Genomic DNA, 27,846 nt, shown 5'->3' with positions numbered 1-27,846 from the left:
CTGAGTGTTTAGAATAGTTTTGAGAGAGATTAGAGAAGAAACGAGTGTAGAGAGTAAGAGATTAGATCAAGAGTCTAAGAGAAACGCCATGGAGGCTAAGAATAATCAGAACTGTCTAATCTTTATTATGGATGAGGTTACAATATATATAGGAGAGACATTAGGGCTTTCAAGTAAGGGAAATGGCACTAGTCTAAGCATGTGTAGTCAAGGTCAGAAAGTAACACACGCGTTTGGCTTTACAGCCTGTCCAAGAGCTGGATAGATAAGGCGCGCTCCAACCTTATCCATAAACGGTCTGATCCGTTCCAAACCTTCCGTGTCTGATGGTGGCTTTGCCTTCCATCCTCCTTCTCCTTTACGTTCTCTTATCTGTACGGTCATGCCCTATCCGTACATGCCATGCCCTAACTTTGCACAACCTTTAAATAGACTTTAAAGGTGATTCAAGTCATCATGGTCGAGGTGATCCGTACTGGCCGTACACTGGCCGTACCGTCCGTACACACGCCGTCCATTCCCTCTCCCATTACTCTCCTAACTCCTCCTCTCTTATCATAATGGCTTCCTCATCTCAATATCAATGACCATAGTTTTATCTTCACTTGGTTTATTATATATAATCAGGAAATTTGTGTCGATTAGATTTTAACCTCCATAAGATATGTATAAACCATAAAAAATACAGTATGAAATAAATTCAATTTGGGATATATTCAATTTGGGATATATTAATTATGGGTGAGCATGGATTGAATATCCAGATTTGTAGAAGTATTTGTGATTCAATCGTTTTGTCCGAGTTTTCAAATTTTTTATTTGATTCAATCCCTAATCATCGGGGTATTCGATGTCTACATCCGGAAAATTATATATATTTTAAATGGATATTCGATTTGATCCATTCAAATAACATAAAAATGAAAAATAAATATAAAATAGTAATGTTATATTTTTTTAAAAAAAATTGAAAACTCTGATAACATAATAACAATAATAAATTTAATAACTTTTTTTTCAAAACTTGCATGTAAATATAATAATTATATAATTTATCTATATAATTCTTTAAATACATATATCTATATATATATATATTTATTTATTTATTTATATAGCAGATCGGAGCGGTATCCTGTATTTAAAATATAAGTATCTTTTAATGTTTCAATTTTTATGTATATTGCATATTACTATTTGGTTTGCTCTTTAGAGTTACAAATATCCGGATATTTTAGATGAAGAATGAATCGAATCAAATTCTACGGATATATTAATGTCCACTCATAATAATGTTTTGCACCTTAGGTGACCGCTTGAGCGACCTCTATTGATCTATATAATCAATTTTTATAGTAAATTACCATGCATCTGCTTTTAGCACACAAAAAGGGAAAGTTAATCATCTACATTCAAAGATTGCAAGAGAAGGAGTGAGATGATCTATAGACTATGCAATGTGTTGGTAGAATTACGTAGACTGATCCAAATTAGGGAAATCCAAAGGACATACACATGCATATATATAATATGGGGTGTATGTGTGTGGGTTTGTATATGAGCGAGAGAGGGGGTTATTAAGAAAGGAACATGTGAAAGCATTAACAGAAGGTGGGGTTTTGTATTGATGTCTTGTTCTTGGAATGGAGCCACATGGTAGGAGGGACTCTCAAAGCGCCTCTTTTAGGGGTAGTTGTGATGCAGCCAAATAAGAGCCCTTGCATGTGACTCCATGTGTTTTTTCATCCCTCACCCATATTATTCCCTTCTTCGTCGACTTCTCTCTTTACAAATTATAATATATATACTTTTACATAATTACCTACATGTAATATTATTATTTATTGTGATATTCTTTATTTTTTTTTTTTTGGTTGCATGTCAGTTAATATTGTTGATTCAGAAAAAAGATTACTACTAAGTATATATTACCATTAACTAGTACTTTCAAATCCTCGTAAGAGATTGTGTTTTGTACCTGAAAGTAAACTAATAGTACTCAAAAACATATTACCTCATTTATGTATACAGTGAAAATTAACTTCACAATAAGTTCCACAAAATGACATATATCATCAGCCATTGTTACATGCAAACAAATGTAGGACCTACTACTCCTTTTTCTCTGTCTCTCTCATATTCTAAGTTTGCTATATATGTAAGCTTCTCCCTTGTAGACTTTCCTTTGTAGCAAGAATAATTTCTCATATGGAGAGGCAAATCATAAACAAGAAGAAACGAGTGTTTTCTGTTGAACCAAACAAGATACCCCCTAGTGAAGTTTTCACGAGGAAATACACACGCCTCTTAGTTCCTGCACTCAAGAAGCTCAACATGAACAAGAACTCTTCACAAGCCAACCAACTAACCGTGAAGCATGAAGTAGACATGGCTTTGGCTTTGTCTGCCCAAGAATTTGCATGGAGCCGTTTCTTGCTACAGAAGCTATCGTCATCGAACAATCCAACCACTACTACCAGTTCTTCTTCCAATGGAATTCGTATTCAAAAAAGATCCGGTAAAGAAGGTGGAGACGAAGATGGAGAGATAGAGGAGAAAATGAGGGAACTGCAGAAGCTTTTGCCAGGTGGTGAAGAGATGAATGTAGAAGAAATGTTGGGTGAGATTGGCAATTACATTAAGTGTCTTGAGTTGCAAACGATTGCTCTTAAGTCGATTGTTGAAGATACTACTTGACTTTTAGTTTTAGCTTGTAATTTTAGTTTGTGTTTGAGTTTGTCCTTTAACTAAACTCATCTATCTATGTTTTATTTTCTCTCGTTTCTATAATTAAGAACGAGAGCATATGTATTATAGTGGTTTTATCCTTCTTCTCTTAATTAATATATGGTTTAGGAAATAGCTAATATATATCTAGCACACATATTTACTGGGCGTTAATGAATAAAAAATCCTTATGGATATTGATCTAAAATCTGAAAGTGTTGGTTGTCACTTATCCAAAAAAATATATATATTGTTGGCTGTGATGTCAAATAGACTCTTTGTGCCCATGTATAATCCATTAATCGTTATGCTGTCGTTGTTCCTTTATTTTAGTGCCTTAAATTTTCTAATCATTTTAAGCTGACAAACATGTGTATATGTTTATTTATTTAACATGCAATGTTTTTCAGTTTTTCTCGTTGATTCCAAACTTATAAACTTTCAACTTTGAAGAAGATAAAATTACTATTTATTTTCAATCCGTTAAATATGTATTCTCTGTTTTTTAATATTACATATTTTAGAGAAAAAAATTGTTTTAAAAAAATTTATTTTATACATTTTCAAAACATGTTTTATTAACTAATTATAAATTTTAAAAAAACTTAATTGCACTTACTGAATTTTTATTTGTTTAAAATTATGGAACAAAAATAAACACAAAAAATTATGCAAATTTAATGTATTGTATTAAAATATGTGAAAAATGTAGAATATGTAATATTAAGAAACACAAGGGAGTAGCAAGCACACCATTTCTGAGTAAACAAAATAAGATTAAAATACTATTTTAGTATTTTCCAAAAAGTCTTAGAAAAATGGAAAACCAAAAAAAGGTAGAAAAATTATCTAAAATGGAGGAAAGTCAGATGACATTATGTAACTACGCCTGTCATGATTTGAAGTCATCATCCATATCTATGCACGTGTCTCAAACTCACCACACCCATCCAAATCTCTCTTAAGATTCTAGCCGTACTACTACTACACAACTTGTCTCATGACATGTTTTTAGTTGGGATTTTAATAAAAGTATTTTTAATTGATTTTGGGCTCAGTGGAAGCAAAACAAACACTTATATAGGATGTCTTCCCATTTAAAATTGCCAATTGTTTGTAGTAAAGCAAATGAAAATAGAGAGATATGAATTTGATTTAAGGAAAAAGAAGAAGATTAATAATACATAGGCTCATAGAATAAGAGCAAAGTAGAGAGTGTTGATTAAAGTGCCAAACATAAAAGCATGCCTTGATTCTTCTAAAGAAGGTTACATATCAGAGAAACAAGAACACTAACAATAGAAATTGGGGAAGAGTTATGGCAATAAACAAAGATCTCTCTTCCTATGCAAACAATAACCTTAAAGAGGCAGTGAAGAATAAGAAAAAAAAACAAAAACAAGGGATAAAAAAGGATCAATCACATGTTTGGTATCTTCTTTTCTTTGCTTGTGACTTAGACAGTGTAGTGTCCTGGAGTTTCAATGTCCAAACCCTTTAGCTTCACAACTGATTCCACATGTCCCTTGAGTGTGTGCAGCTCCCTAAGCCTGTTTTAAAAAAAATACAAAATCATTCTGTTAGTATCTAATTCCAATCAAAGAGTGTTAAATTCTTTAAAGGTATGATTATTTTACCTTGCAATCTCAGCTCTCTTCTTGGCTTGCTCAGCAATCTCAGACAACTCTCTGTAACCTCCTTGCTCAGGAATGATGCTAACAGGTTCCTTTGGCTGCAAACCGTGAAGTGTCCTCTGAGCAACTGCCCATTGAGCCTCCCTCTCTTCTTTTCCAAAATCTTTCTTACTCGTTAAAGCAATCCTGTTCTCAAACAAGTTGAGCCAAGCCTTTCCACTCAAGATGTATCTAATGGCAAACTTGAAAACGTCCTGTGGGAAGTAAGTCACAATACTGTATAGCCAGATCACTCCAGCCCATCCCCATCCAATACCCCTAACCTTTGCAAACTCCCAGTTGGCGTAAACAGCAATCAAAGTAGCAACCTGCATTTGTAAAGAATTAAAAAACATGTTTGGTTTAAGAAGAAACCCTTGGAGCTAGTGATGATCCTTACCAGCTGTGCAACAACGAAAGCAATCATAAGTAACGCTCCAGGACGTTCAACGAAAGACCAACTCCTTGATCTTGTGACGAAGATGAGAGCCTGACTAATGATACTGACTTGCAGGTACACCGCACCCATTAGCTCATTGTTGTTGTCTCTGATGGACCTCACACCAAACTTGTCCTGTGAATCCAAAAGTAAAAAAGTTTAGTTACTACAACTCTAAAACACTTAAAAGTGAATGAAACAGCTCAGTTATATTAGTTACCGTGAAAAAGTCGGTTTTGTGTGCCAACCAGAAGAAAATAACACTCATGATGGCTTGGTAGCTTCCAAGCACAACTCCAGTAGCGAAAATCTCTTTAAGTTTCCAGCTGTCAGGTGTGGGAGATGGCTTGACTCTGTCCTTTGAGATGGTCATGATGGTACCATCGTTGAGAATGGCGATGATCAGAACCATGAATGCAGAGAAGTCAAACTCCCAGATGAGAGCAATGAGCATGAAACCAAGCACGATACGGATTGTGATTGAGACTGCGTAGATAGTGTAGTTCTTCATCCTCTGGAAGATAGCTCTGCTGGTGAGGACAGCGCTGATGATAACGCTGAGTCCTGGCTCAGTGAGAACGATGTCAGAAGCGCCACGAGCAGCATCTGTTGCATCATCCACAGCGATACCGATGTCAGCTTTCTTCAAAGCGGGAGCGTCGTTGACACCGTCACCAGTCATTCCTACAATGTGCTTCCTCTCCTGCAACTTCTTGACGATCTCGTACTTGTGCTCTGCAAGTATCCAAGACAAAGAAGCTTAGATCTAACATAAGTACACAACAACCTTTGAAATGAACAATGAGTCTAAAATGATATTAACCTGGGAAGACTCCAGCGAATCCATCAGCCTTTTCGATAAGCTCCTCAACGGGGATGGAAGCAAGGTTTGCGTCCTTGTGGTTTCCAAGAAGAGCTGAAGATGGGTACATGTTTGTTCCCATTCCAAGTCTGCGACCAGTCTCCTTACCAATAGCAAGTTGGTCACCTAGCCACATAGAAAAGAATGTTAATGAGGAAATGTAAAAAGTATATTAGTAACAAAGACAAGAGTGATGGTTAAGTAAAGTTTATTACCAGTGATCATCTTGACATTAACACCAAGGTTCAAAGCTCTTCTGATGGTTTCAGCACTGTCATGTCTTGGAGGATCAAACAGTGGCAACAAACCAACAAACTCCCATGGTCCACCTGGACTTTCCTTTGTTTTCTCAGGCACAACCTATATAAAGGATACAAGAACAGTTAAGACACTTGTTTACAAGTCTGAAACCAAAGAGTATCTATCACTGGCAAAACAAGTACCTGGCGAGCAACAGCCAAAGACCTGAGACCACGCTCGGCGTACTTGTCGATGATATTGAGCACCCTCTTGCTAAGGTCATTGTTGGCTTTGGCAAGTTCAAGGATCTGCTCAGGAGCACCTTTGCTGACTCTGTGCCAGTTACCACTTGAGTCTATGTAAGTCAAAGCAGTTCTCTTATCAGTAGGGTTGAATGGAAGGAAGTGAACCTCCCTGATTCCAGCTCTAGCCTCCTTTGGATCAGCAAGCATACCAACCATGGCTGCATCAATAGCATCCTGGTTCTCAATTCTCGAAGCCATAGCAGCAAACAACAGAACCTGGTCCTTCTCCACACCCTTGCAGAACACCTCAACCAAGTTTTTATCAACACTCAGCTTGTTGAGAGTCAGCGTCCCGGTCTTGTCACTACACAACACATCCATACCCGCCATCTCCTCAATGGCAGTCATACGCTTGGTGATGGCACCTTGCTGAGCGAGCTTGTGAGAGCCAATAGCCATGGTGACAGACAACACCGTAGGCATAGCAATAGGGATACCACCGATCAACAGGACCAAGAGATTGTCAATACCGTCTCTGTACTTTCGGCGCTGGATAGGGTACATGACGATGATCTCAATCACCATACCGATGGCGATGGAGCAGATACAGAAGTTACCAATAGCGGTAAGAACCTTCTGGAAATGTCCAACTTGGTTTGTGCTGTCCACAAGGTGAGCAGCTTTGCCGAAGAAAGTGTGGACACCAGTGGCGATGACAATGGCCTCAATCTCTCCTTGCTTACAGGTTGAGCCGGAGAAGACTTCTTGTCCAGGGTGCCTGGTCACAGGGAGGGACTCTCCAGTGAGAGCAGACTGGTCAACCTTTAAAGGATCACCTTCAAGGAGACGACAATCAGCAGGGATGATGTCTCCGAGCTTGATGCTGACGATGTCTCCAGGGACAAGGATGGCAGCTTCTTGCTCACTCCATTTCCCATCTCTAAGAACCTGAACACATACAAACAAACAAACATTAGCTCAAAGTTTGTTATAATCTTCACAAAGCGTTTCTGTTATGAGAAACATCAAACAAACCTTTGTTTTGGGAGCAAGACCAGCCATGAGAGCAGCGGCGGCGTTACCAGCGTTGTTCTCTTCGATGAAACTGATGGTGGAGTTGATGACAAGAAGACAGATGATACCAACAAAGTCCTGCCAATCCGGAGGCCTACCATCACCGTTGGCCAAGGCAATAGCCATGATTGCAGCAGCTTCCATCACCCATGAGAGAGGATTCCACATGAACCCCAAGAACTTGAGGATTTTGCTTTCCTGTAAAATTGTTTTTTCGTTGACAAACTCAGTAACCAAACAACAACAAGAAACTAAAAGTTTATGTCTGAGAAAAGCAGCAAAGTTGAATACCTTTTTCTCTTCGAGCTTGTTGGGGCCAAAGATCTGAATCCTCTCTTCCCCTTCCTGAGTCGTCAAACCTTCCTTGGTACATTTCAGCTGCTGGAAAACTTCCTCAATGGGAATCTTCTCCTGCAAAAGTCAAAGCAAGTTTTGGTCAGACACAAGACTAATCCTAGATCTTCAATAAAGGAGAGCAACCTTTTGATCTTATTCAGTTCATGTGAATTTATTAAAAAAGATCCTTTATAGATTCATATGACTACAACGTGTTTTTAACTGCGAGTCAGAGATTGAATAGTTCGGTGTGACATCGAAAGGTTAAAGACAGAACATGTGATTCACAAAGTTACGTCTGCACAAAAGATGTGTTGTTGATTGCTTCAAAGACAGAGAAGTTAAACGTACCACGGAAAGGTACATAAAACTTAAAAGAAAAAAAAAAGAATCTGAACTTCTTTCTTTGTTTATAGAAGATTGTAATCATAAAACTCCTTTTTTAAAAAAAATTACCGAATTAATTTATATGATTTCGTTGTCCTAGCCAATTAAAAAAAAAAAGTAATTATAGTATTATTATACTACTGGTAGAGTTAGAACAAAAAATAAAAAGACAAAAAGCATGTGCACAAGTCGAGTAGTAGATTGGACTTTATTGAAACGTAGCTTAGCTCCACCACTAAACGAAAACTCTTTATCCTTTTTGTATTACCCATTCACATGCGTAGATCTACTTTTTTTTTTCTCTCTTTTTGCTTATTGGTTTATATAAAAAGGATCTTATTAAGTCATCAATCCTGGTAATAATTTCACAGATTTCAATTTAAAAGAACGAGTTTTTTTTTCTTGGAAAATCCGGAAGAAAAAAAATGATTTGTGTTCTCCAGAATAACAAACAAAACAGAACATTAAAGCATAGAGACAGAACACGAAACCAAGATCAAATCACAACACAGTTTACAGATCTATAATAATCTCACTGATGCAAAAAAAAAAAAACATAGAACAGACATGATGATCATTAAACATAGATTTTTAATTTTACCAGATCAACAGTCTCGTTTTTGATATCCTCGAGACTCGACATCTCTCTTCTCCTTCACTGACAGCCAAGTAGCACTTAAAACGACAGCTATATCCGCCGTTTCACTCGATCATATATGGAGGAAAGGGGGAGGATTAGGTGAAGCGAGCTATCTGTTGCAGAGCCTATACGAGTCCTCTTTTTATACCACTCAAAACGACGAATTTCTCCACCGTATTAGTTATTGTGGGTCCTACCTGGCAACTAGTCTCCATTCGTTGCCCCGTAAAAAAGATTTTAATTAATTTTTATTAATTTTTGTTTATTACTCCTTTTTTTTGGCTCTTAACCCTTTGACCGTTGATTATTGTTGGCTTTTGATATCGTTCAAATTCTTCTCACTAACACCACCCCCAGTCACTAATACGTGGGTCCATTTTTTGCTAAAATTATGGGTGAAACTTATTAATTTCAGTGTGATCCAAATTTTCCACCATGACCTATTTTTGATTTTTTGGTTATTAGTATAACACACAGATAATGAGTTGCAAGATTATTTTTTTCATATTTTCTGTTTAATATTTTGCTGTGTTATGAATCTATGATATCCAAAACTTACGAATTTTATTTAACTTTTTTTTGAATAAAAAAATGTTAATTTAACACTTGTACCCAAAAAAAATATAAAACCTACGAAAATGGATCTTAAAAGAGGAAGTAGCTTAGTATAAGAGAGAATTGGTTTGCAAAAATATCTTTGTCTAATTAAAAGATTCAAAGAGTTATTCCTCCCGTGAATCATTATTAGGCAAGAAATAATTGGAACACCGCTGTGTAGTTTTAAATTAAATTTGACAGAAGGCAAAATACGTCTTAGTGCCTAATTTTCTTATTAATTTTTGTTTATTCTGCCACCTATTTGGTTCTGTTACTATTTTAGTCGAGATATGTTTCATTCTGAACTTTTCAACTAGAAATATATATATATATATATATATATTTTTTTTTACAATTTATTTTCAATGGTATAGGTCTGTATGTCCTGAATTCTTTTCCTAAGAAATTTGAATTGTTTCGACTTTGCTTTTCTTTTTTCTATGGGTCTATATATATATATCTCAATTAATTTCTGCAAACCAAATACTAAATCTTAAATTTTGACAGAAATGTCTCTTAGCAAAAATATTCACCTTATAAGGCAGGAGATCAAATTAGTTTAGTCAGGAAAAAACTAGTCATATCTTATACTAAAGTCTTACAATTGTTAAAAAAAATTCTTACAGTTGTTAATTTGGACGTTATTATGTGTTTCCAGCCTATATAGTTAATTACAAATGAGAAAGTTGTCTGCAATCTTTTATATTAATGTTATTTATTTTTAAAAAGCTCGATGTGCATTCCTAACATGTTTTCTTAGATACTTAATTTTGTTTTTATCAGTTTCAACCAATTTCTACTCTCTTTTTTAGAAAGGACCAAATTCTACTTTTAAAATTGGTAATAAATATTTTCGGATTACTCTTAACTAAGTCAACAAATGAGACCACGATACTATATTAAATTTGCAATTATCATGATCTTCTAGCTAAATGGTAGTAAATGAATTTGCATAAATCATTTATATCTTATATATTAAAACATAAGTCACAAACTTGATTCATGTGTGATTTTTTAAAAAAATGGACCTAATGGACCTATTCATATAAAGTCATGTTACATTTAATATCTAATCTTATCATTTAAATTTTGGGTCTACGAGAAATTTTTATTGAACTATCAATAATTAGATTTAAACAATAGATGATCCATTGGATTTATAGTAATATAAATTAAATAGATATAATTTAATGTTGTAATATTATACCTCTATATGCTAAATATTTAAATATTTGTCGATGTTAACCTTTAAAATTAGAAATATTTTTTTAAATAAAAAAAATTATATTATCTAATAATGATTAATATTTACTACCTTAAACCAATGAAAACAAATTTTAAACTATATAGTTTATTTTAAAAATTAAACAAAAACTAAATGTTTAATTATTAACCTTTATATCTTATATATTAAAACAGAAGTCACAAACTTGATTCATGTGTGATTTTTTTTAAAAAATGGACCTAATGGACCTATTCATATAAAGTCATGTTACATTTAATATCTAATCTTATCATTTAAATTTTGGGTGTACCAGAAATTTTTATTGGACTATCAATAATTAGATTTAAACAATAGATGATCCATTGGATTTATAGTAATATAAATTAAATAGATATAATTTAATGTTGTAATATTATACCTCTATATGCTAAATATTTAAATATTTGTCGATGTTAAACTTTAAAATTAGAAATATTTTTTTAAATAAAAAAATCATATTATTTAATAATGATTAATATTTACTACCTTAAACCAATGAAAAAAAAATTAAACTATATAGTTTATTTTAAAAATTAAACAAAAACTAAATGTTTAATTATTAACTCGATAATATAAATCTATAAAACGAAATGTTTAATTTTTTAAAAACTTTATAAATTTGTGAAATGTTATAATTTCTTTGAATATGATAATAAAATAATATTTTACTAATCTTTATATATATGGTTACAATTTTAATAATGAAATAATAATCCGAAAATATATATATAGAAGAAGATACAAATACATGTGAAAGTTTGAAACAATCTATTCACTGAAAAATATACAGTAAACTTAATATGTTTTAAAGCTTGATAGACACATATATATTATAATATATACCAATTTAGAATTAAAAACAAAATATTTATATAAAAATAAATGAAAACAAAAATTTGCGCAGTTGCACGGATCGAGATCTAGTTTTAGTATTAATCTCTTTAAGTTTTCAATTAGGAATTCTAGTTGTGGATGGTAATTAATCAGCGGGAATAAGAGTATAACACAATATAGAACATGTTACTCAATATGTCGGATTCTGCGTTGACTTGGAATCAACTTGTATGGGTTTTAGAAATTAAATTATTGAGATATTTGGAATACTTTAATTTTCTAAAGAGAAAATATGTGTATTTATAGCTTTGATTGTGGCCCAAACGGGCGGTGATGAAAAAAATTGGCCCTTCCAAGGTGCATCATGGCAAGGTCAGCAATTGGAACGATGTCACATGTTGTCGATAGTAGTTTACTTATAATTTCGAAAATAATTGAATAAATACTTGTGGTACAAATTAAAATTGTTCCCTGTGAAAATAAATTGAAAATTTGACTTTGATAATTATGGGTCCCCCAATAATAGAAGTTCGTCATTTATTCCTTTACGTTTTTAAGTTTTGATTAGAAGCAGCGGTGCAATTTCTAATAATACTCGAGCAGAAAAAACGAATAGCCAGATATAATCACTAGGCTAGTCCTAAACAATCACGGAGTTTACAGTTCCGCAAGACCCAAGTACATGATTGAAAGCTCTTGTGTTGACCTCTTTAAACACACATTTGCAACCATTCGTTTTTTCTTCAGGATTGCCCTTTCATATGCGCTAAAAGTCTTCATTTTGACTTGGTATATTAGCATTCGAATTGTCTTCGACTGTTTACAACCAGTTTAATCTTTGTATATATGCTAGAGATTGACTTCATGATAGATTAGATATATGATATATCTATAAATATAAATATACACAGTACTATTAAATATTGATCTCTATTATATGTAACAACGTGTCTAGCTGATTATTTGTCTAACTCGAGTACTTCTTAAGATAATCTTGATTAACTGACATTAAATCATGGAACGCAGATTATATAGTGGTGATAATTCAGAAAAAAAAACTAATAATTACTGTGAATAATAGTTGATTCAAATAATTATCAGAAGATAGCGTAGACTATGAGCTTGCAATCACGCTTGTTATCAGATAATTGGTCTTAGAAATATTCTTCAGATTTTACATAAACTTTATATTTTAAACTTGAATTACTGTAGTAGTTATAATTAAGATTTCACTAATCCCATATGTTCAATCATAGTTTAAACATCTCCAATATAATACTCCATTTTTTTCTTCCAAAATAGAGTAAAAAATCTCAAACCCAATTATATTTATCATTCTATAATGAAGTGATGAACACACAAAAAATAGATTACTTTATTTATGAAGTAAACTCTATTATGGAATGAGATATGAAGTTATATTAGAACATTGTTTATTCCATAATCACTTTTACTTTATTTTTAAAGAAAAAATAGAGTGAGGTTGGAGATGTCCTTAGGCCTTAGCCATTCATTTTTACATACTTATTGATTACCATAAATTACAATTACAGTTTCTTAAAGATTACTTGAATGATCCTGTTTGCTGTCATCAGAATTTCATTTCTCGCCAGGGTTACAAACCTTTTCCAAACAAATGGTTCCAGTCGAGGAAAATCTCATTTCATGTGATTCTGAATTATTTTAAGATTGATATTTTTTTTCTTTCCAAATTGGTCATCTGGTTCATTGTCTCTCTATAAATAAATTTTGTTGATCAATGAATTTTCTTTTGAGCAACAAGTGAGTTAGATTAAATTGTGTCGATCAATGAATTTAACATTTCGATGCAAACATATTTTATATACTACTAAATTATATATTTTGTCACTTCCTACAGTACTTTTTTCATGATTCCTATAGTACAGTTTACATAACTTTTGTGGTACGATGTCAAAACCCTTACAGAACTTTATAAAAGGTACGTCTCTCGTGCCTTTGACATTTTTCATTAGTTATACACATACGATTCGTGAATTTCCGCGAATATCACTAGCTCGCTATGATGAAAGTGATGTTAAAACTGTTCTAAATCATTATGTAATACTATATGCGCCACGATTCATAATAATAGTCTTCTATAAAATGGAAAAATATAGCACACAATTTTTGACGTATTTATTTAATGAGTACTGATCTAATTAGTACGTATGGTCATCAAACAAAGAAAAACATATCAATTCATCACTGACTTGAGATATCGGAACTTTTTATGTCTTTCATTTCATCTTTATTCTTGTAGAAGTAATAAATTTACAAAGGTTGATGTACATTATTGTATTTGTTTAGTAAATTTAGAAACGGCTGCAATTTGAATTTAACAAGCTAAACATCAACGATATTTAAGTTATTAATCAACCTTTTGTTGTAAAAAAAAAAAAATCAACCACGAGATAACATTTATGATACATGTACTTGAAGGGTTGTAACGGTAATGATGTTATAGTAGTTTAATAGCGAGTTTCCAAAAGATTATTTTCGAATATATGTATGCAGTCTAACAAAATAAGATATCTCTGTTTACTTTATTTTTCTGAAAGTAAACATATACAGACGTACCCAGATAATCCTGCACCATGTACGGCCTCACATGCCGTCCTGCTATTCGAGATAAATCAAAAGGTTAGTTACTTGTTCCCCTCTTTTGTATTTCTAATATATATGCTCAGGAAAAAAAGAACGTTAATCTTTTCAATAAAGCCCGTCTCTCTAATCAAGGAATTCCAAAAATAATTAATTATTTATATAAATATTTAAATTTATTTGTCTGAACCCACATTGGGCAAGTGACATGAGCATTTACTCACAAAGACATTCCTTAAATTGAAAGTCACTGAATTCTATATTTTTCATTTGCACTTAATTTCTCTATAGTTTTAGTACCTTTCCTCTACTATAATGTAAAATTGTTTTCATATGAAATAAAATAACAAAATATAATTATTTGATTACCTTATGTCAAAAACTTATCAAATAAATAGTATTATAAGAGGACTGTATTTTTGTACAAACCTTGTTAATTAGCATGAATATTATTTTAAAAATGTTCCTTAAAACTTAATCTTATATATTGGAGGAGATTAGAATATGATTAATGGGGGGGGGGGGTTTAGAGTATCTTCAAAAGACATTCCATAACTTCAAATATGAAGTTTTTTGCTCTCCAAAAAAGAACTTCAAGACTTCAAATTTAAAGTTTCATATTTTTATTTGTATTTTTGTCCCTACAACTACACATAATATTTATGATTCATCAATATTTTCTTATTTATTGTTTTAATCTTTATAAAAATTATATCTCATAAAGATTTTAGGTTTTGCTCTCCAAAAAAGAACTTCAAGACTTCAAATTTAAAGTTTCATATTTTTATTTGCATTTTTGTCCCTACAACTACACATAATATTTATGATTCATCAATATTTTCTTATTTATTGTTTTAATCTTTATAAAAATTATATCTCATAAAGATTTTAGGTTTTGTTTACAAAATCTAAGTTATACACATAAAATTATAAAACTTTAAAATAAGATTTAAAATATTTTAAACTAGATTTAGACAACAAAAATATACAAAAGAAACTTAACCAAAAAAACCTTTAAAAATTACATGAAGACATAATTATTATACAAATTTAAATATTACAACACCACTAATAGTCATGTAAGTTTGATCCAGAACCTTCAAAATTTCTAAATATTGTCCAATTTTTTTTGTGTAAATGAAGATGGTTGTTGTTGTTGTTGATGATGATGTCTTTTCGTACAATTCTTTCTTGTTCACATTGAAAAGTATTAATATCATCGGTAAAAGTTAGTCTTTTAGCAATATTTTATGTTTTTTTTATTTTTTGTTCTGATCTAATGTATTTACAAGTATTAATATCACCTGATTTCAATATTTTTCTAATCTCTAGTCTACAAATTAAAAATGTGGAGAGCCATTTTTACTTTAAAATGCACTAGTAGATCATATATGCATTACGAAAAATCACTTTATGAAATAATATGATATTTTGCTTGAAGTTTAATATTAATTAAGATATTTTATTTAAAATTTTATATTTTAATATAATATTTTATTAATTAATATTGTTGTAATATGTTATATATGTGCTAGTTATTTACAAAAGTTTTATGAATTTAAATTAGTTATGACAAATATAAAGACTATATTATAAAATACAAATAGTTTTGAAGTTGAGTTTGAAAGTTTGCGTTTGGAGAATAACACTTTTAAATTTCAAATATAGAGTTTTGAAAACTTCAAGATAGAATTTCTTTTTGAAAATGCTCTTAGGATGGAAACGGTTTCTTATATTCTGCTAAGAACCTCCTTTACTCATGTTTTTGTATGCCAAGAATTTTCAGAAAAAAACATGACATGTAAAGCTTGGGCTCAAGAATTTTCAGAAAAAAACATGACATGTAAAGCTTGGGCTCAACATTTTTAGCCGTTACATGCGACCAAGTAAATATTAGTTTATGTTCGGGGTCACTAGAGAGATACATTAGAAAACTTTTATGGCAAATATCTGTGACGTCAAAATTAGCAGGCGATTGTGTCCATTTTACGGAGCAACCAACCAATTGTTATCTAAAGGTGACTTAACTCTTTTCAACGTTACCCATTGGTAAAGAAAAGCATGCGTTTTGAATAATTGTGTTTAGGGGTTTCCTTATTTGTAGTCTTTTTTTTTACTAAATTTGATATTTATTAAATATAAAAGTAACAGAGTTTACAATTGTTAAACAAAAGCTCACAGTTGAAAAAACATAGATTAAAGGCAAACATATGAGTAAAGATAAACCAAGATCTCAAATTTGAAAATTAAGAAGCTACTACGATGGAGATTAGCCGATTTTAAATACGGGCATGTTGGCCACGTTTTCGTTAATTTGTAGTCTTTTTACCAATATGTTATTTTTTATTTTCATTGATATTTTTTGCAAAAAAAGTTTCGATATATGTTTTATTTGTGTAGGCTAGCTACATTATAGACATAATTAACAGATGTTGCCATTTAAAAATAAATAAATAATATTTGTTAGTAAGATTCTCTATAACCAAGAATTTCTAAACATTATCCATATATTACATCTTTTGGAATATGAACCAAAACTTCCAAAAATAGTGATCTCTTTGCGGCCGGCATTCGAACTCATGACCTAATTTAGTTGAAGTTTTTCTAAAAACCAAAAAAGAGAAAGAAACAAAAACATTTCTGTTTCTTGCATAAATTAGAACCGTTCTGTATATTCCGTTGGAGAGATTATAACGGTGTTAAGTATCTATTTTAGTAGCCGGCGTGAAATTGACATTGGATGCCAAGCTGGGTTTTCATGAGAGGCGAAGAGAATAAGAACAGAGTGGTGGTGGGACTTGGGGGTCTTCACCTAATCTTACGGCACCATTACCTGTTACAAATTAAGAAGAATCTAAGAGCAACATTATCAATGCCAACTCTTATCAAACTTCTTAGAATATTTAATTAGTATTTTTAGTCTAAGAAGTTTTCTAAGATACTTAAGTAAAATACAACATTATCAATGGAACTTTTAGAAGGTTCTTAGGTATAGAATCATTTTTTTATTAATAAGTAGTAATTAAGATATATCCATTTATATTCAATACATTAAAAAGAGGAAAAAATTTAATTTAATTAAAATTACAAACATTTTATTACATTCCATACATAAAAAAAAAATTCATAAATCACACATTTATTCAATTCATAGAAACTTTAAAATCATTGGTTATTTGGAAAATGTCGAAATTTAGCCCAAATATTTTCGATTAAATCGAATTTTAATTGTTCATGGGCTTGTCTGTTACGGACGCTCGCTCGACGATCCATTGCAGTGCCGAGATTTGAATTCGGAGTAACGGTGAATGTATCATCTTCCTCGCTTTCTTGAAATTCTCTCACGTTATACTGAGTGTATGATGATCGTTCATCCTCGACAATCATATTATGGAGTATGATGCATGCCTTCATAATATTTGCTATTTTGTCTTTATCCCATAGCTTGGATGGATTTTTCACTACGGCAAATCTAGCTTGCAGAACTCCGAAGGCACGCTCGACATCTTTTCGAACAGCTTCTTGGGTTTTAGCAAATAACGAATGTTTCTCACTTTGAGGAAGTCGGATAGATTGAATAAAAGTCGCCCATTTAGGATAAATACCATCAGTGAGATAATATGCCAAATGATATTGATTACCATTAACATAGAAGTTCACTTCTGGCGCAATTCCGTTAATAATGTCATCAAAAACGGGGGATCGATCAAGAATATTAAGATCGTTCATAGTACCTGGAGCTCCAAAAAACGCGTGCCATATCCAGAGGTCACTTGAAGCTACCGCCTCCAAAACAATTGTTGGTTTATCTGTTCCTCGGGAATACATTCCTTTCCAAGCAGTGGGGCAATTCTTCCACTCCCAATGCATACAGTCGATGCTGCCAATCATCCCCGGAAACCCACGTTGGTCTCCAATATAGAGAAGTCTTTGCAGATCCTCTTGTGTCGGTTGGCGTAGGTATTCATCACCAAACAAGCTGATTATTCCGGCGGTAAATTTGTGCAAAGATTTTCGAGCTGTCGTTTCAGCAAGCCGGACATACTCATCAAGTGAATCAGCTGCACCGCCATAAGCCAACTGTCGGATTGCTGCAGTACATTTTTGTAGGGGTGTTAGACTAGACCGTCCGGTACAATCGGTTCCTTGTTGAAAATACGGTATGTTGGAGTCCATTGCCTTCTCTCCTTAGAGGCAACTGCTGGGTCTTCACGTTCAGGTGGACCTTCAGGTTGTTGTGAACTATAAGGAGGGATCTCCGATGGATACTGAGTAGAAGGATAACTTCCATACTGATAATTTTGGCTATGGAGAAGATAACTATAACTAGGGGACTCACTATAGGGATTCAATGGATTCCTTGGATCCATTTCGATTAGAAGGACAGCAATAGAAAAGAAAGATACGTGAGAGAAAGAAGAGAGTAAGGGATAACCACAACAAGAATTAAACTTGTTGCTGCTATTTAAAGAAATTTGAGAGAACAACCATCAGAGAGCTTAAATGTTTCTCTAACAATCAACTACCAGGGTCTAATCAATATTTATTACTCGGAAAATAAAGAATCAAAGCAAACAAGTAAGTAAATATGATACACATTAGTTACTTATACTCGTTACACATAACTAATCAATATTTATTACTCCTCCGAAACTAACTACAAAACCAAGCAAACTAACTACAAAACTTTCCCACGTAACACTCCTTCGAAACCAAACTAAGTTAAAAAGTCAGTACAACGTTTTCATTAAATGTCGAAACCTACTTACTTCAATTTACACACCAACTAAAACAACACATGTCAATGATGAAGCCAATGTATCTAAAACAACTAGTATAGAATCAAAATTCAGTATAGATCACAACATATAACGTGGCTCTCCATCAACTATACAATCAAAATTCAGTTCACCAATCAATCAAGTATATAACTCAAAATTCAGTTCACTAATCAATGAAGCATTTTTTATTAACTAAAGTTCACTAATCAATCAAGCATTTTTTTTAACTAAAGTTCCCTAATCAATCAAGTATACGAAAAATTCACTCAAAAACCTCTGCTTTACAATCAAAAACACAGATCACTATACAATCATATTCATCGGTAAACAAAAGTCCATCAGAAACACGAACCAACAGATCACTATACAATCATATACAACCAAAAGGCGAATCACCAATCTATTTGTTTAAATGATTCCTCTATATAGCTAACGGAGGACGGAGAAAGAAGACAAACCTGTTGGTGACGGCGGCGGAGATGGTTTCTAACCGGAGAAAGAAGAGAGTCGACGACGGCGGAAGTACCCGTCCAAAGCGACCGAAGGAAGAGACGATGAAACCCTAAACCCAAACTCCGCGGACCTTGATCAAACCCAAAGCATGCAAAATATTAGAAACACATAATCGATACGAGAGAGAGAGACAGAGAAGAGGGAGACTGAGAGAGAGAGTAATACGAACCTGCAGATTCGATGGCGAGATTCCACGATCGATCGATGTGAATCGCCGTCTACGGATTGAGAGAGAGAGAGAGAGAGAAGAGGGAGACGGAGAGAATAGATCCAGACCAAAACGACGCGACCCTCTACCGCTTCACGTCACGTATCATAGAATGACACGTGACAGAAGAACGAAGTCAAAAAACTTCTTACCTAAAAATCGTCTCCTTCATTTAAACGGACTTTATATTTATTTTTGGGCCAATATTGGGTAAGAATCGCCCATAAGAAGTGTTCAAATGTCTTGATAATGTTGCTCTAATATAATGGCTTTAAGGATCTGTCATTTTACGTACATGACAGACACTAGCTTCCAATCATTTCTAGCCACATGTACTTGTCTACTTACAAAATAATTGCTAGTGCAACTGCTTTCTCTGTTTCGGATAAAATGTAAAGCCACTGAACCTTGTGATGTGTGAACCACTTGAACCAGCTTTTCTGGTTTGCTAGGTCGAAATAATTCCAAGTGATAACAAGGTTAATATACTTTATAAAAAATATATTATATTATAATTAAAAAAAAAAACCGAAACGGGCATACAAAAATTGGTTAAAAACCCGAACTCGACCAAAATCTATCTAGAATCAAATACTACAATACTAGTTTCACATCATCACTTTAACCGGCGCTTTCTATTAGACCTTTCCAAAATCTCTATATGACCACTCACCTTTCTGAGTCGTTGGTGTGAACTCCGGGAAGGTGAGTTTTAATCTCATTTCCTCGGCTGTCGGTTTTTTCCAAATGCCGCTTGAAGTAGCTGGTTCTCAGTGGTCTTGTCAAAGCTTGTCAAGGTTAAATACTTGCAACGGCTTGACCACATAAAAATTAGGATTTTGACTTTTGAATATTAGGGGATAAATGAATTGTATCGACAATGAAATCAGTTGACTTTTATGCTATTACATGGGTTGTGCTAATTCATTTGGTAACGGCAATGTATTATACGAAATGGAATAGTAACAAGGTAAAATACTAAAATCAAAATGACACGAACAATTTCTAGATTCACATAACCTTTTCCGTGACCAGTAGTTTAGGCTTTGTAAAAACTAAAATTTGGACAATATGAAAATACTCGTCTTGAAAAACTAAAATTCACACCAGATTCCTCGACAATTTTTTATTAAAAATCGTTTAAACTGACTTAACAACCCTGTTTAATCAAGTTTCTGTGACTACACACTCGTGTATCACGACTGATCAATTCTTAATTACCCAAAGAACTCAAAAACTATAACCGGTTGCTATCCTTACAGTTCTTTCATTTTCTCACTTTCTCTAAAAACTCTAATTATGACTTGATATCTCGTCTTGGAAAGTATGTCATCTTTCTTAGATTCTCATTCTCCTTATATCCTCGGTAAATGAAGATTTTCTCAAATTTTCTTTCCATATATTTCTCATCTTTTCCATAGCCGTTTAGATCACGATCACGTACTCCTCAAGTTACTAAACCGATCATCTCGACTTCCAATCGTCACGAACTGGAACCAACTTAAACCAGTTTCAACATCTTCTCAAATCTTGATTCAACAGGCTTTAAGCATTGTGAACATCCTTCCAGTTTTTTCACTGCTAATAATTCAGTCGTCTACGTATGACCTTTTAAAGCATATAGTATAAGTCAATGTGGCTAGTAAGTAAATTGGTACATTTTTTTTCATCCAATACAGTTTAAGAATGTTTCACCAAGATTCACAGTCAGGATTCAAAGTCGAGAACCTTGTGATTTTGTGACTATTCGTTTAGTCTGTTCACTAATAAAGTTAACGGCCATGCTTGTAGATGTAGTCATTAACTTTTTACTCTCATCTTGCATGGTAAAAATAAAATATTTATTATCGAAAACATTTATTTGAATTTTAAATCGTCTTAACTTTTCGAATAAAAATTACTAAGGAAGAATATCACATACATATAGTGCTGTCTATATATATCAATATATGGGTCTATGTATGTGTGCAAAAGCCAAGGATTTGATAAGGAGAAAAAAGCCAAGTTTAGAGAACATGGCTCATTGAAATGATAAAAGACGTAATTAGAAAGAACATTAGAGAAATGTTTAACCTTTTGTCCCATATTCTTTTGGCTTTATGAAAAGACCAAGACATGAGATATATTAATTAGTCTAATTAACTTTCTTCTTTATATGTTGTACAGAAGCAAATATGTCGTTATTATACATATGAGTATGTCGTAGTATATACACAAGTTTATATATATAATACTACTTTATACATGCTTTTATCTTTTTGATAATATTTTAAATTATCGAACAGAAGTCCAATAGCATGGTGACATTCACAAGTGACATACCTTCTCCTTTACTTCCTAGGCATAAATTGTGTGTACTGCGACATGTATCATGTATCATGTTTTGTATTAATTATAGTTAAAATATGTACTGTATATAAAATTATTTTTATTTTTTTTGATAATTAAACAGTGTACTTATATTTATATTCAAACCCGTCCATGCCAATTTTAACGGCTATAAAATAATTTTTATACGAGTTAAAATATATGTATAGAAAGAAAAGTTAGACAGGCTTGTTAAACAAAGTTAATTGTCATTTTTGGAATTTACGAAAACGAACAGCATCTTTTTATAACTTACGACTATTCTGATAAAAAAAACTGGAAAGTGTAGAAATATTTACCGACCAAGTCAGTCAGAAAGTAATTAGGTCGGTGCACTAGTAAATATTTCTATTAAACATTACCTGCTACATGTAGTTCTTGTGAAACACGTTATCTAATTGTTTTCACTTGTTACCAATTAATTGAGTTATTTCTCCGTCAACCAGGACAACATTTATTAAAATACTATAGATATACAGTAAAAATTTTATAAATTAATAACGTCAAGACTATAATATTTTATTAATTTATAAAATTATTATTTTACAAATTATTTTATGGATTTTTATTAAAAAATATATTTAAAAAAATAAAAAAATTAAATAATTAAATTTTGAAATTTGAACTTTCACATTAGTTTTATTATACTATTTGGTGTATATATAATATGTTTTATAAAATTTAAATATGGTTTAGATATAATTTTACTAAATATAAACAAAATATATCGAAGTGTTCAAAAAATATAGAAATAATTATATTGCGAAATAAAAGAAATATTAATTTATGATTTCAGTGGGACCATATATTTACATAGAATTTTATAGAATATTATTGTTTTATTATTTTATCGATTTGTGTCATATTTTTAACCAGTTCAACTTGAAATCGGAAAAAATATTAATCTATGGTGTTTATAATTTATTAAATATTAATTTATAAAGTTTCTGCTATAGTATTCAGTAATGTACTATAGATAAATATTTCTAATCCTAGTACTGTAATTCTCAAAATCACGAACTGCGTGAAAATAAATCAAAAAGTCAAGACCGTACGAACTAGTTGATGGTCAACTAAAGAGGACTAGATGTTGAACTTACAACTAAATGCGACGACAGTGAAACAGAGTATGAAAATCATTTTCAAAAATAATCAAAAAGGAAATTCAATTGAATTCAATGGATTCACACATATGTAAAATTAAAGTATTATTATTAATTATAAACGTCTTTTCTTGTTTAAGAACTTCGTGTAAATATAGTAAAGAGTTTTTTTAGAGCCTATAAATTAGTAAAGAGTTATTTTGAAATTTAAGAGAAATCAAATTGTTAGGCTGGGCAAGCCGGAGCTACCAAAACCTCTTCACAAATGTAAAAAAATCATAATATTTGTTGAGACGATACTAACCTTCGTCGTACGAATCGTACTAAGACTCTTTATTAAGGACAAGAGTAATAGTTTACTAATTAGCAATTGGCATTTTAATTTCCAGGAGGGTTGGTGACATTGGACCGTTATGTCTTTTGGTCAGCCAATCCATACACATAGGTTAAATACATGTGGATCCACATATACACATGCTTCCATGTGCATGTTCATTAAAATTTCTCTCTTGTAGAGAGACCAAATTGCGGAAGTAACTTGTGGTGCTGGCTTTTATCATTTGACAATGATTCGTAGCTTTCGTAATAAATATAGTGGCTGTAATAATCTTTTCAAAAATCTAAATATCATCGGTTGATTATATTAATAGTAATAACTAAAAATAATGCAATAGTGAGTTGCATTATTGTAATACATCGTCACAAGTACATGCACCGTGTCTCACGCAGCAAGTTGCAACTCTTCCGCAAACACAGCACACATACTAGAGTAGAACAGTAGAGTTTATTTTAACAAACCTTGGTTATCTGAGCCAACATCAAACCACATGATACGTTGATTGGTATCTTTTTAAAATCATTAGATAAACCGGATTTGATTTTAACATAAAAACAAAAATTGAAGCCCAGAGATCTAACTATATGCCAGAACACATAAGCAACTTAAAGTTGAAAAAAAAAAAAAAAACTCCAAGTGAAACATTGAGCCAAAAAGCATTTCAATTAAAAATAAGAAAATATTAAAAGTACAATTGAACAATGGTAGACTCCTAAAATACCAGTGTTTAAAAAAAAAAAAAGACTCCAAATACCAATACACTCCTAAAACACTGAATAGATATCTCTTCTTAGAGATACTTTAGGTTTTAACACAGAACTGCACATGAATTATTCTTTGTGACCAACCACTTTTTTTTGTTCTACTAGAAGAACTCTTGAAATCCAACATGCAACAAACCCCCTTTCTTTTTTGAACGACCAAATGATTTCATAAACGCCTTAAGCAGGCAAATAGTAAGCAGTACAAGGTGCTGATTTAGCCAGACCATCAGCAATGAAGTTCAAGGTTCTGGGAATAAAAGAAAACTGAATAGAGATAAAAGCAGAGTATAGATACATCTGGTGATTTTACTTGTAAAATGTATGACGTTATATTTTGTAAAATAATATGATGACGCCGCCCGCATTTGCTTTGCTACATCAAAGGCTACGGTTCTAGAAGAAATAAATGGATTTTATAGTCTGATGATAAGTTTTGACCGGGTTGACCAAAAAAAAAGTTTTAACCGCTGTAAAAATACAGGAAAAGTGTCCGTAAATGTACATCAAATCTAATGAATCACTTAAATCATATTAATGTTGCTTAATTGCTTAGCTATATATTCTTAGCTAAAAACAAAATTGCTTAGCTATATCATTATTGTTATGTTGACATTAAACTTAAACCTTCTTTTTAGTCTACTGGTATTTTCGTGTTTTTAATTATGTTTGTCCAAAAAAGAGTTTATATATAGCTTCTAAGTATATTGAATATATAGAGATTGCTTAGACGGTTGAAGACTGTTATTGCAATTAGAGTCGGTTAAGACAATATTCAGCCTTCGATTTGCCCCACCTTTAATTCTAACAAGTTATAGATTAAAGTAAAGTCAAATTTAAGAGGAGAAAGGAGACGACTAACGTGACAAAGATCATAGGAAGAGAGAAGAATACGATTCTTAAGTTTAAGGTTAGTTTTAGGTTTCTAGGCTTTCGCAGAGATCATAGTCTCTAAGTCTCTTACATTTTAACGAGGGTTAACTTGGTTGTCTTGTCACCTAATCTGTGTCGAAATAGGTTTATTATAAAATAGTAGTACACATAAACAAATAATAGTTACAATTTTTAGAGATGCAAGTATAACTTATGATACATACAAATAAAACAAGACATATTTTCGTATTTGAAAACGACATATTAAATATTAGTATATATGAAGGAAAATTTCCCAAAGATCGACATGTGAACATGTGGCTTGTACGGATAAAGAAATAGAGATATTTTGGGCAAAATGAAAGAAAAAAACAGCGAATGACCTAACATTTATTGATAAACATTTAGATAATTCACAAGGGCACTAGACACAAAGGGACAACTCTACTTAGAATACAGTTTGGCACTACCTCTAGACCTAATTTTCTTCGTGTTCTTGTAATAATTGATATGCAGTTTTTCAAATTTAGTTAATGTTATTTTTATTTTAGTTATTAAAAAAAAAATCAATGTTAGGTTTTAAGATATTTAAATTTTAGTGATAAGTGTGGTATCATGCATGTGTTTTCTTTTTGAATCTATTAGGTGGCCATGCTTGTGCATCTGCTTATTCACACCCCACTTTCTCTATTCACATTCCATGAAATATTAAAACCTTTTCTATAATAAATAAAAGCTTTTCTTTTTGCCTAACATTTTTTATATCCCCTTTTAATCTTATTTTGCATAATTAAAGATATAGTATGGTGAGTGGAAGGCATATTACGATGGATTTTATCTGCAAAATCGTGATGTGATCTAATCATTTATTGTGTTATTCACGTTGATTAGTTCCTCTCTATGGTTATTATAATTTTCTTAGCTTATAATCGAAGCCACATGTGCTAACAACATAAAGAGTAAGTGACAACTAAAAGATCTTGAGTTTGTACGTAGCAATCCGTTAATGCATCATAATATGGATACGATCCAACTCTATTGTCAAATCTCTGCTTTTCTTTAGTTATCAATTATATAACTTTAGATTACCTAAACACTGTGATTTGCTTTTATAGGGAGTTTTTTCGTTAAATCAATACTATGCGTGGTGCGTGTGCACTCTACTATGGAAAATTTTATCTACTGAAAGTTCAGTTTTCAGTCGAAAATAAAAGAAGACTAGTATCAATCATTCATAAGTAGAATGCGAAAGTGCTCTAAAGTATATATAAAGCTCCATGACAGTGAGATTTATCGGTGTAGAAGAGTAGTTGGAAGAATATTAATAAAGATTATGTTAGACAAGATAAAATAAAACTTTGCAGAGATTCTTCGGAACACATATTTTGATAAAATACGACATATAGCTTAAACCGTACAATCACGGAAATAATAATAAGTATTTAACTATAATGTTTAATGAGATGGACAACACTCCAATTAAGAATAAGCATATCATCTCTTTTCACTTTTAATTAAAAAATGTAACAATATATCTTTCTATCTTTCCGAATCTTATAAAGTCTCATTAGAATGACTAAAAAGGAATTTTATCCCCTTTTTTGTTGTTAAACGGGTTTAAAGAAGCTGGCTGAAAGTGAAAGATGAGATCTTAAAGAAACAAAGATCAAACTCGTGCAAGTATAAAACTTTACAATCAAATTCTTGTAGTAAAAAAAAATCAAAAATCAAAACGGTTTTAAAGAAGCTGGCTCAAAGTTAAAAGTGAAATCTGAAAGAAACCAAGATCAAACTCGTGCAAGTATAAAACTTCAAAATTAGATTCTTGTAAGGAAAAAAAATCAAAAATCAAACTCGTTCAAGTATCTTGATTATCTAAAAGTTATATGTAACTACTAATTTGTAGTTACCATAATAGGTTAACTTAAGAGAGTTTCTCTTGATGATCTTTTTTTTACTCTACAAGTTAGAAAGCCTTTAAAAAAAAATTGGGGTTTGACAGGAAATGAGCCCAAAACAAAGCGAAAAGAGATAAATGTGATGTTTGGTTCGACTCTAGCTTTAAAAATTTTGATGTAAAATTTTAAATGTGGGTAAGTCGGCTATATCTTTAAAGTTGTAACTGTAGATTTTTTACAGAGATTCTTGATGTCGTTAAAATTGTTGTAAATGTATAAGCTATAGACCGTAGATATTTTAAAATAAAAATAAAATTTGTGATGTATATATAAAATAAATTTGTTTTATTTCTAATTGTAATTTTAAAAATAAAGGTACAACATGATTGGTAAATATTAATAAAAACTTGATATATGTTTTAACTTTTAAAAATAAAGCTACAACATAATTGATAAAATTTAATGATTTAAAAATAAATAAAATTGTTGTCAAAAAGAAGAAGAAAAAGGAAGTTTGCAGGTTAGACTTTTACAAAATAAACGACTGCCTAGTTTTTTTTTTGTTCACAACATATCATTAATTCAAATTAAACTAGGTTTGTTACATAACCATTTATAACCTGTTTTGCAAGCTCATCTTCAAGCATCAGATTGTTTCGATGGACAAATCTAAAGGAAACATAATTGAACGATAACGAAAGGAGAGAGATGAAACGACTGCCTAGTCATTTAACTCATTTTGTGTCTGACTCCTAACTTTTTGCAACTTGAGAATAAAAAGCTTATAGGTATTTTTATTTTACTTTTGTAATCATTTTTTCTCGTGGTTCTTTATCAAAATTTCATACAATCACAAAATTGGTTGGGGTAACAAATTAGAAAGAACCCGTGTAAGAAAACCGTGTGAAAGAAAGGAAAATCTCAACATGTGAAATGGCATCGATTTAGAAAAGGTCGATATTGTGTAGCCAATAGAACTGGTTGGGCTTTGAGGCCCACAGTGAACCCAAACAATTGGAGAAGCACTCTAATTGAAAAAGCTGGCCCTATTTATCAACCAAATGA

The 27,846-nt window shown here is 31.9% G+C and overlaps 3 protein-coding genes across 3 annotated transcripts; 1 reads left to right on the top strand and 2 right to left on the bottom strand.

Moving 5' to 3' along the window:
- Positions 1-40: 40 nt before the first annotated feature.
- On the top strand, positions 41-4,120 carry LOC103852863 (transcription factor bHLH146). The gene has a single exon (XM_033273128.1). It carries the CDS (start codon positions 2,209-2,211, stop codon positions 2,695-2,697), a length of 489 nt encoding a protein of 162 aa, XP_033129019.1. The 5' UTR covers positions 41-2,208; the 3' UTR covers positions 2,698-4,120.
- Positions 3,928-8,837, bottom strand: LOC103852852 (ATPase 2, plasma membrane-type). The gene is made up of 10 exons (XM_009129753.3): positions 8,585-8,837; positions 7,552-7,671; positions 7,222-7,458; positions 6,145-7,134; positions 5,917-6,061; positions 5,663-5,827; positions 5,060-5,574; positions 4,801-4,974; positions 4,365-4,729; positions 3,928-4,277 (listed from the first exon to the last, which is right to left on the bottom strand). Exons 1-10 carry the CDS (start codon positions 8,624-8,626, stop codon positions 4,184-4,186), a joined length of 2,847 nt encoding a protein of 948 aa, XP_009128001.1. The 5' UTR covers positions 8,627-8,837; the 3' UTR covers positions 3,928-4,183.
- An 8,154-nt stretch (positions 8,838-16,991) lies between these two features.
- LOC117131912 lies at positions 16,992-27,701 on the bottom strand. The gene is made up of 2 exons (XM_033285026.1): positions 19,404-27,701; positions 16,992-19,304 (listed from the first exon to the last, which is right to left on the bottom strand). The coding sequence occupies exon 2, from the start codon at positions 18,114-18,116 to the stop codon at positions 17,106-17,108; it is 1,011 nt and encodes a 336-aa protein (XP_033140917.1). The 5' UTR covers positions 18,117-19,304; positions 19,404-27,701; the 3' UTR covers positions 16,992-17,105.
- Between the last annotated feature and the right edge of the window lie 145 nt (positions 27,702-27,846).

The sequence above is a fragment of the Brassica rapa genome, chromosome A01 (genome assembly GCF_000309985.2).
Source record: "Brassica rapa cultivar Chiifu-401-42 chromosome A01, CAAS_Brap_v3.01, whole genome shotgun sequence".
NCBI classification, from domain to species: Eukaryota; Viridiplantae; Streptophyta; class Magnoliopsida; order Brassicales; family Brassicaceae; genus Brassica; species Brassica rapa.
This window is presented reverse-complemented; position numbering and strand designations above follow the sequence as displayed.

Coding starts and splice junctions, on each gene's coding strand:
- LOC103852863 (XM_033273128.1), top strand. CDS start 2,209: ATGGAGAGGCAAATCATAAACAAGAAGAAACGAGTGTTTTCTGTTGAA.
- LOC117131912 (XM_033285026.1), bottom strand. CDS start 18,116: ATGGACTCCAACATACCGTATTTTCAACAAGGAACCGATTGTACCGGA.
- LOC103852852 (XM_009129753.3), bottom strand. CDS start 8,626: ATGTCGAGTCTCGAGGATATCAAAAACGAGACTGTTGATCTG. Junction 7,135..7,221: donor GTCTTGCTCCCAAAACAAAG/GTTTGTTTGATG, acceptor GTATGTGTTCAG/GTTCTTAGAGATGGGAAATG. Junction 5,575..5,662: donor ATTCGCTGGAGTCTTCCCAG/GTTAATATCATT, acceptor GGATACTTGCAG/AGCACAAGTACGAGATCGTC.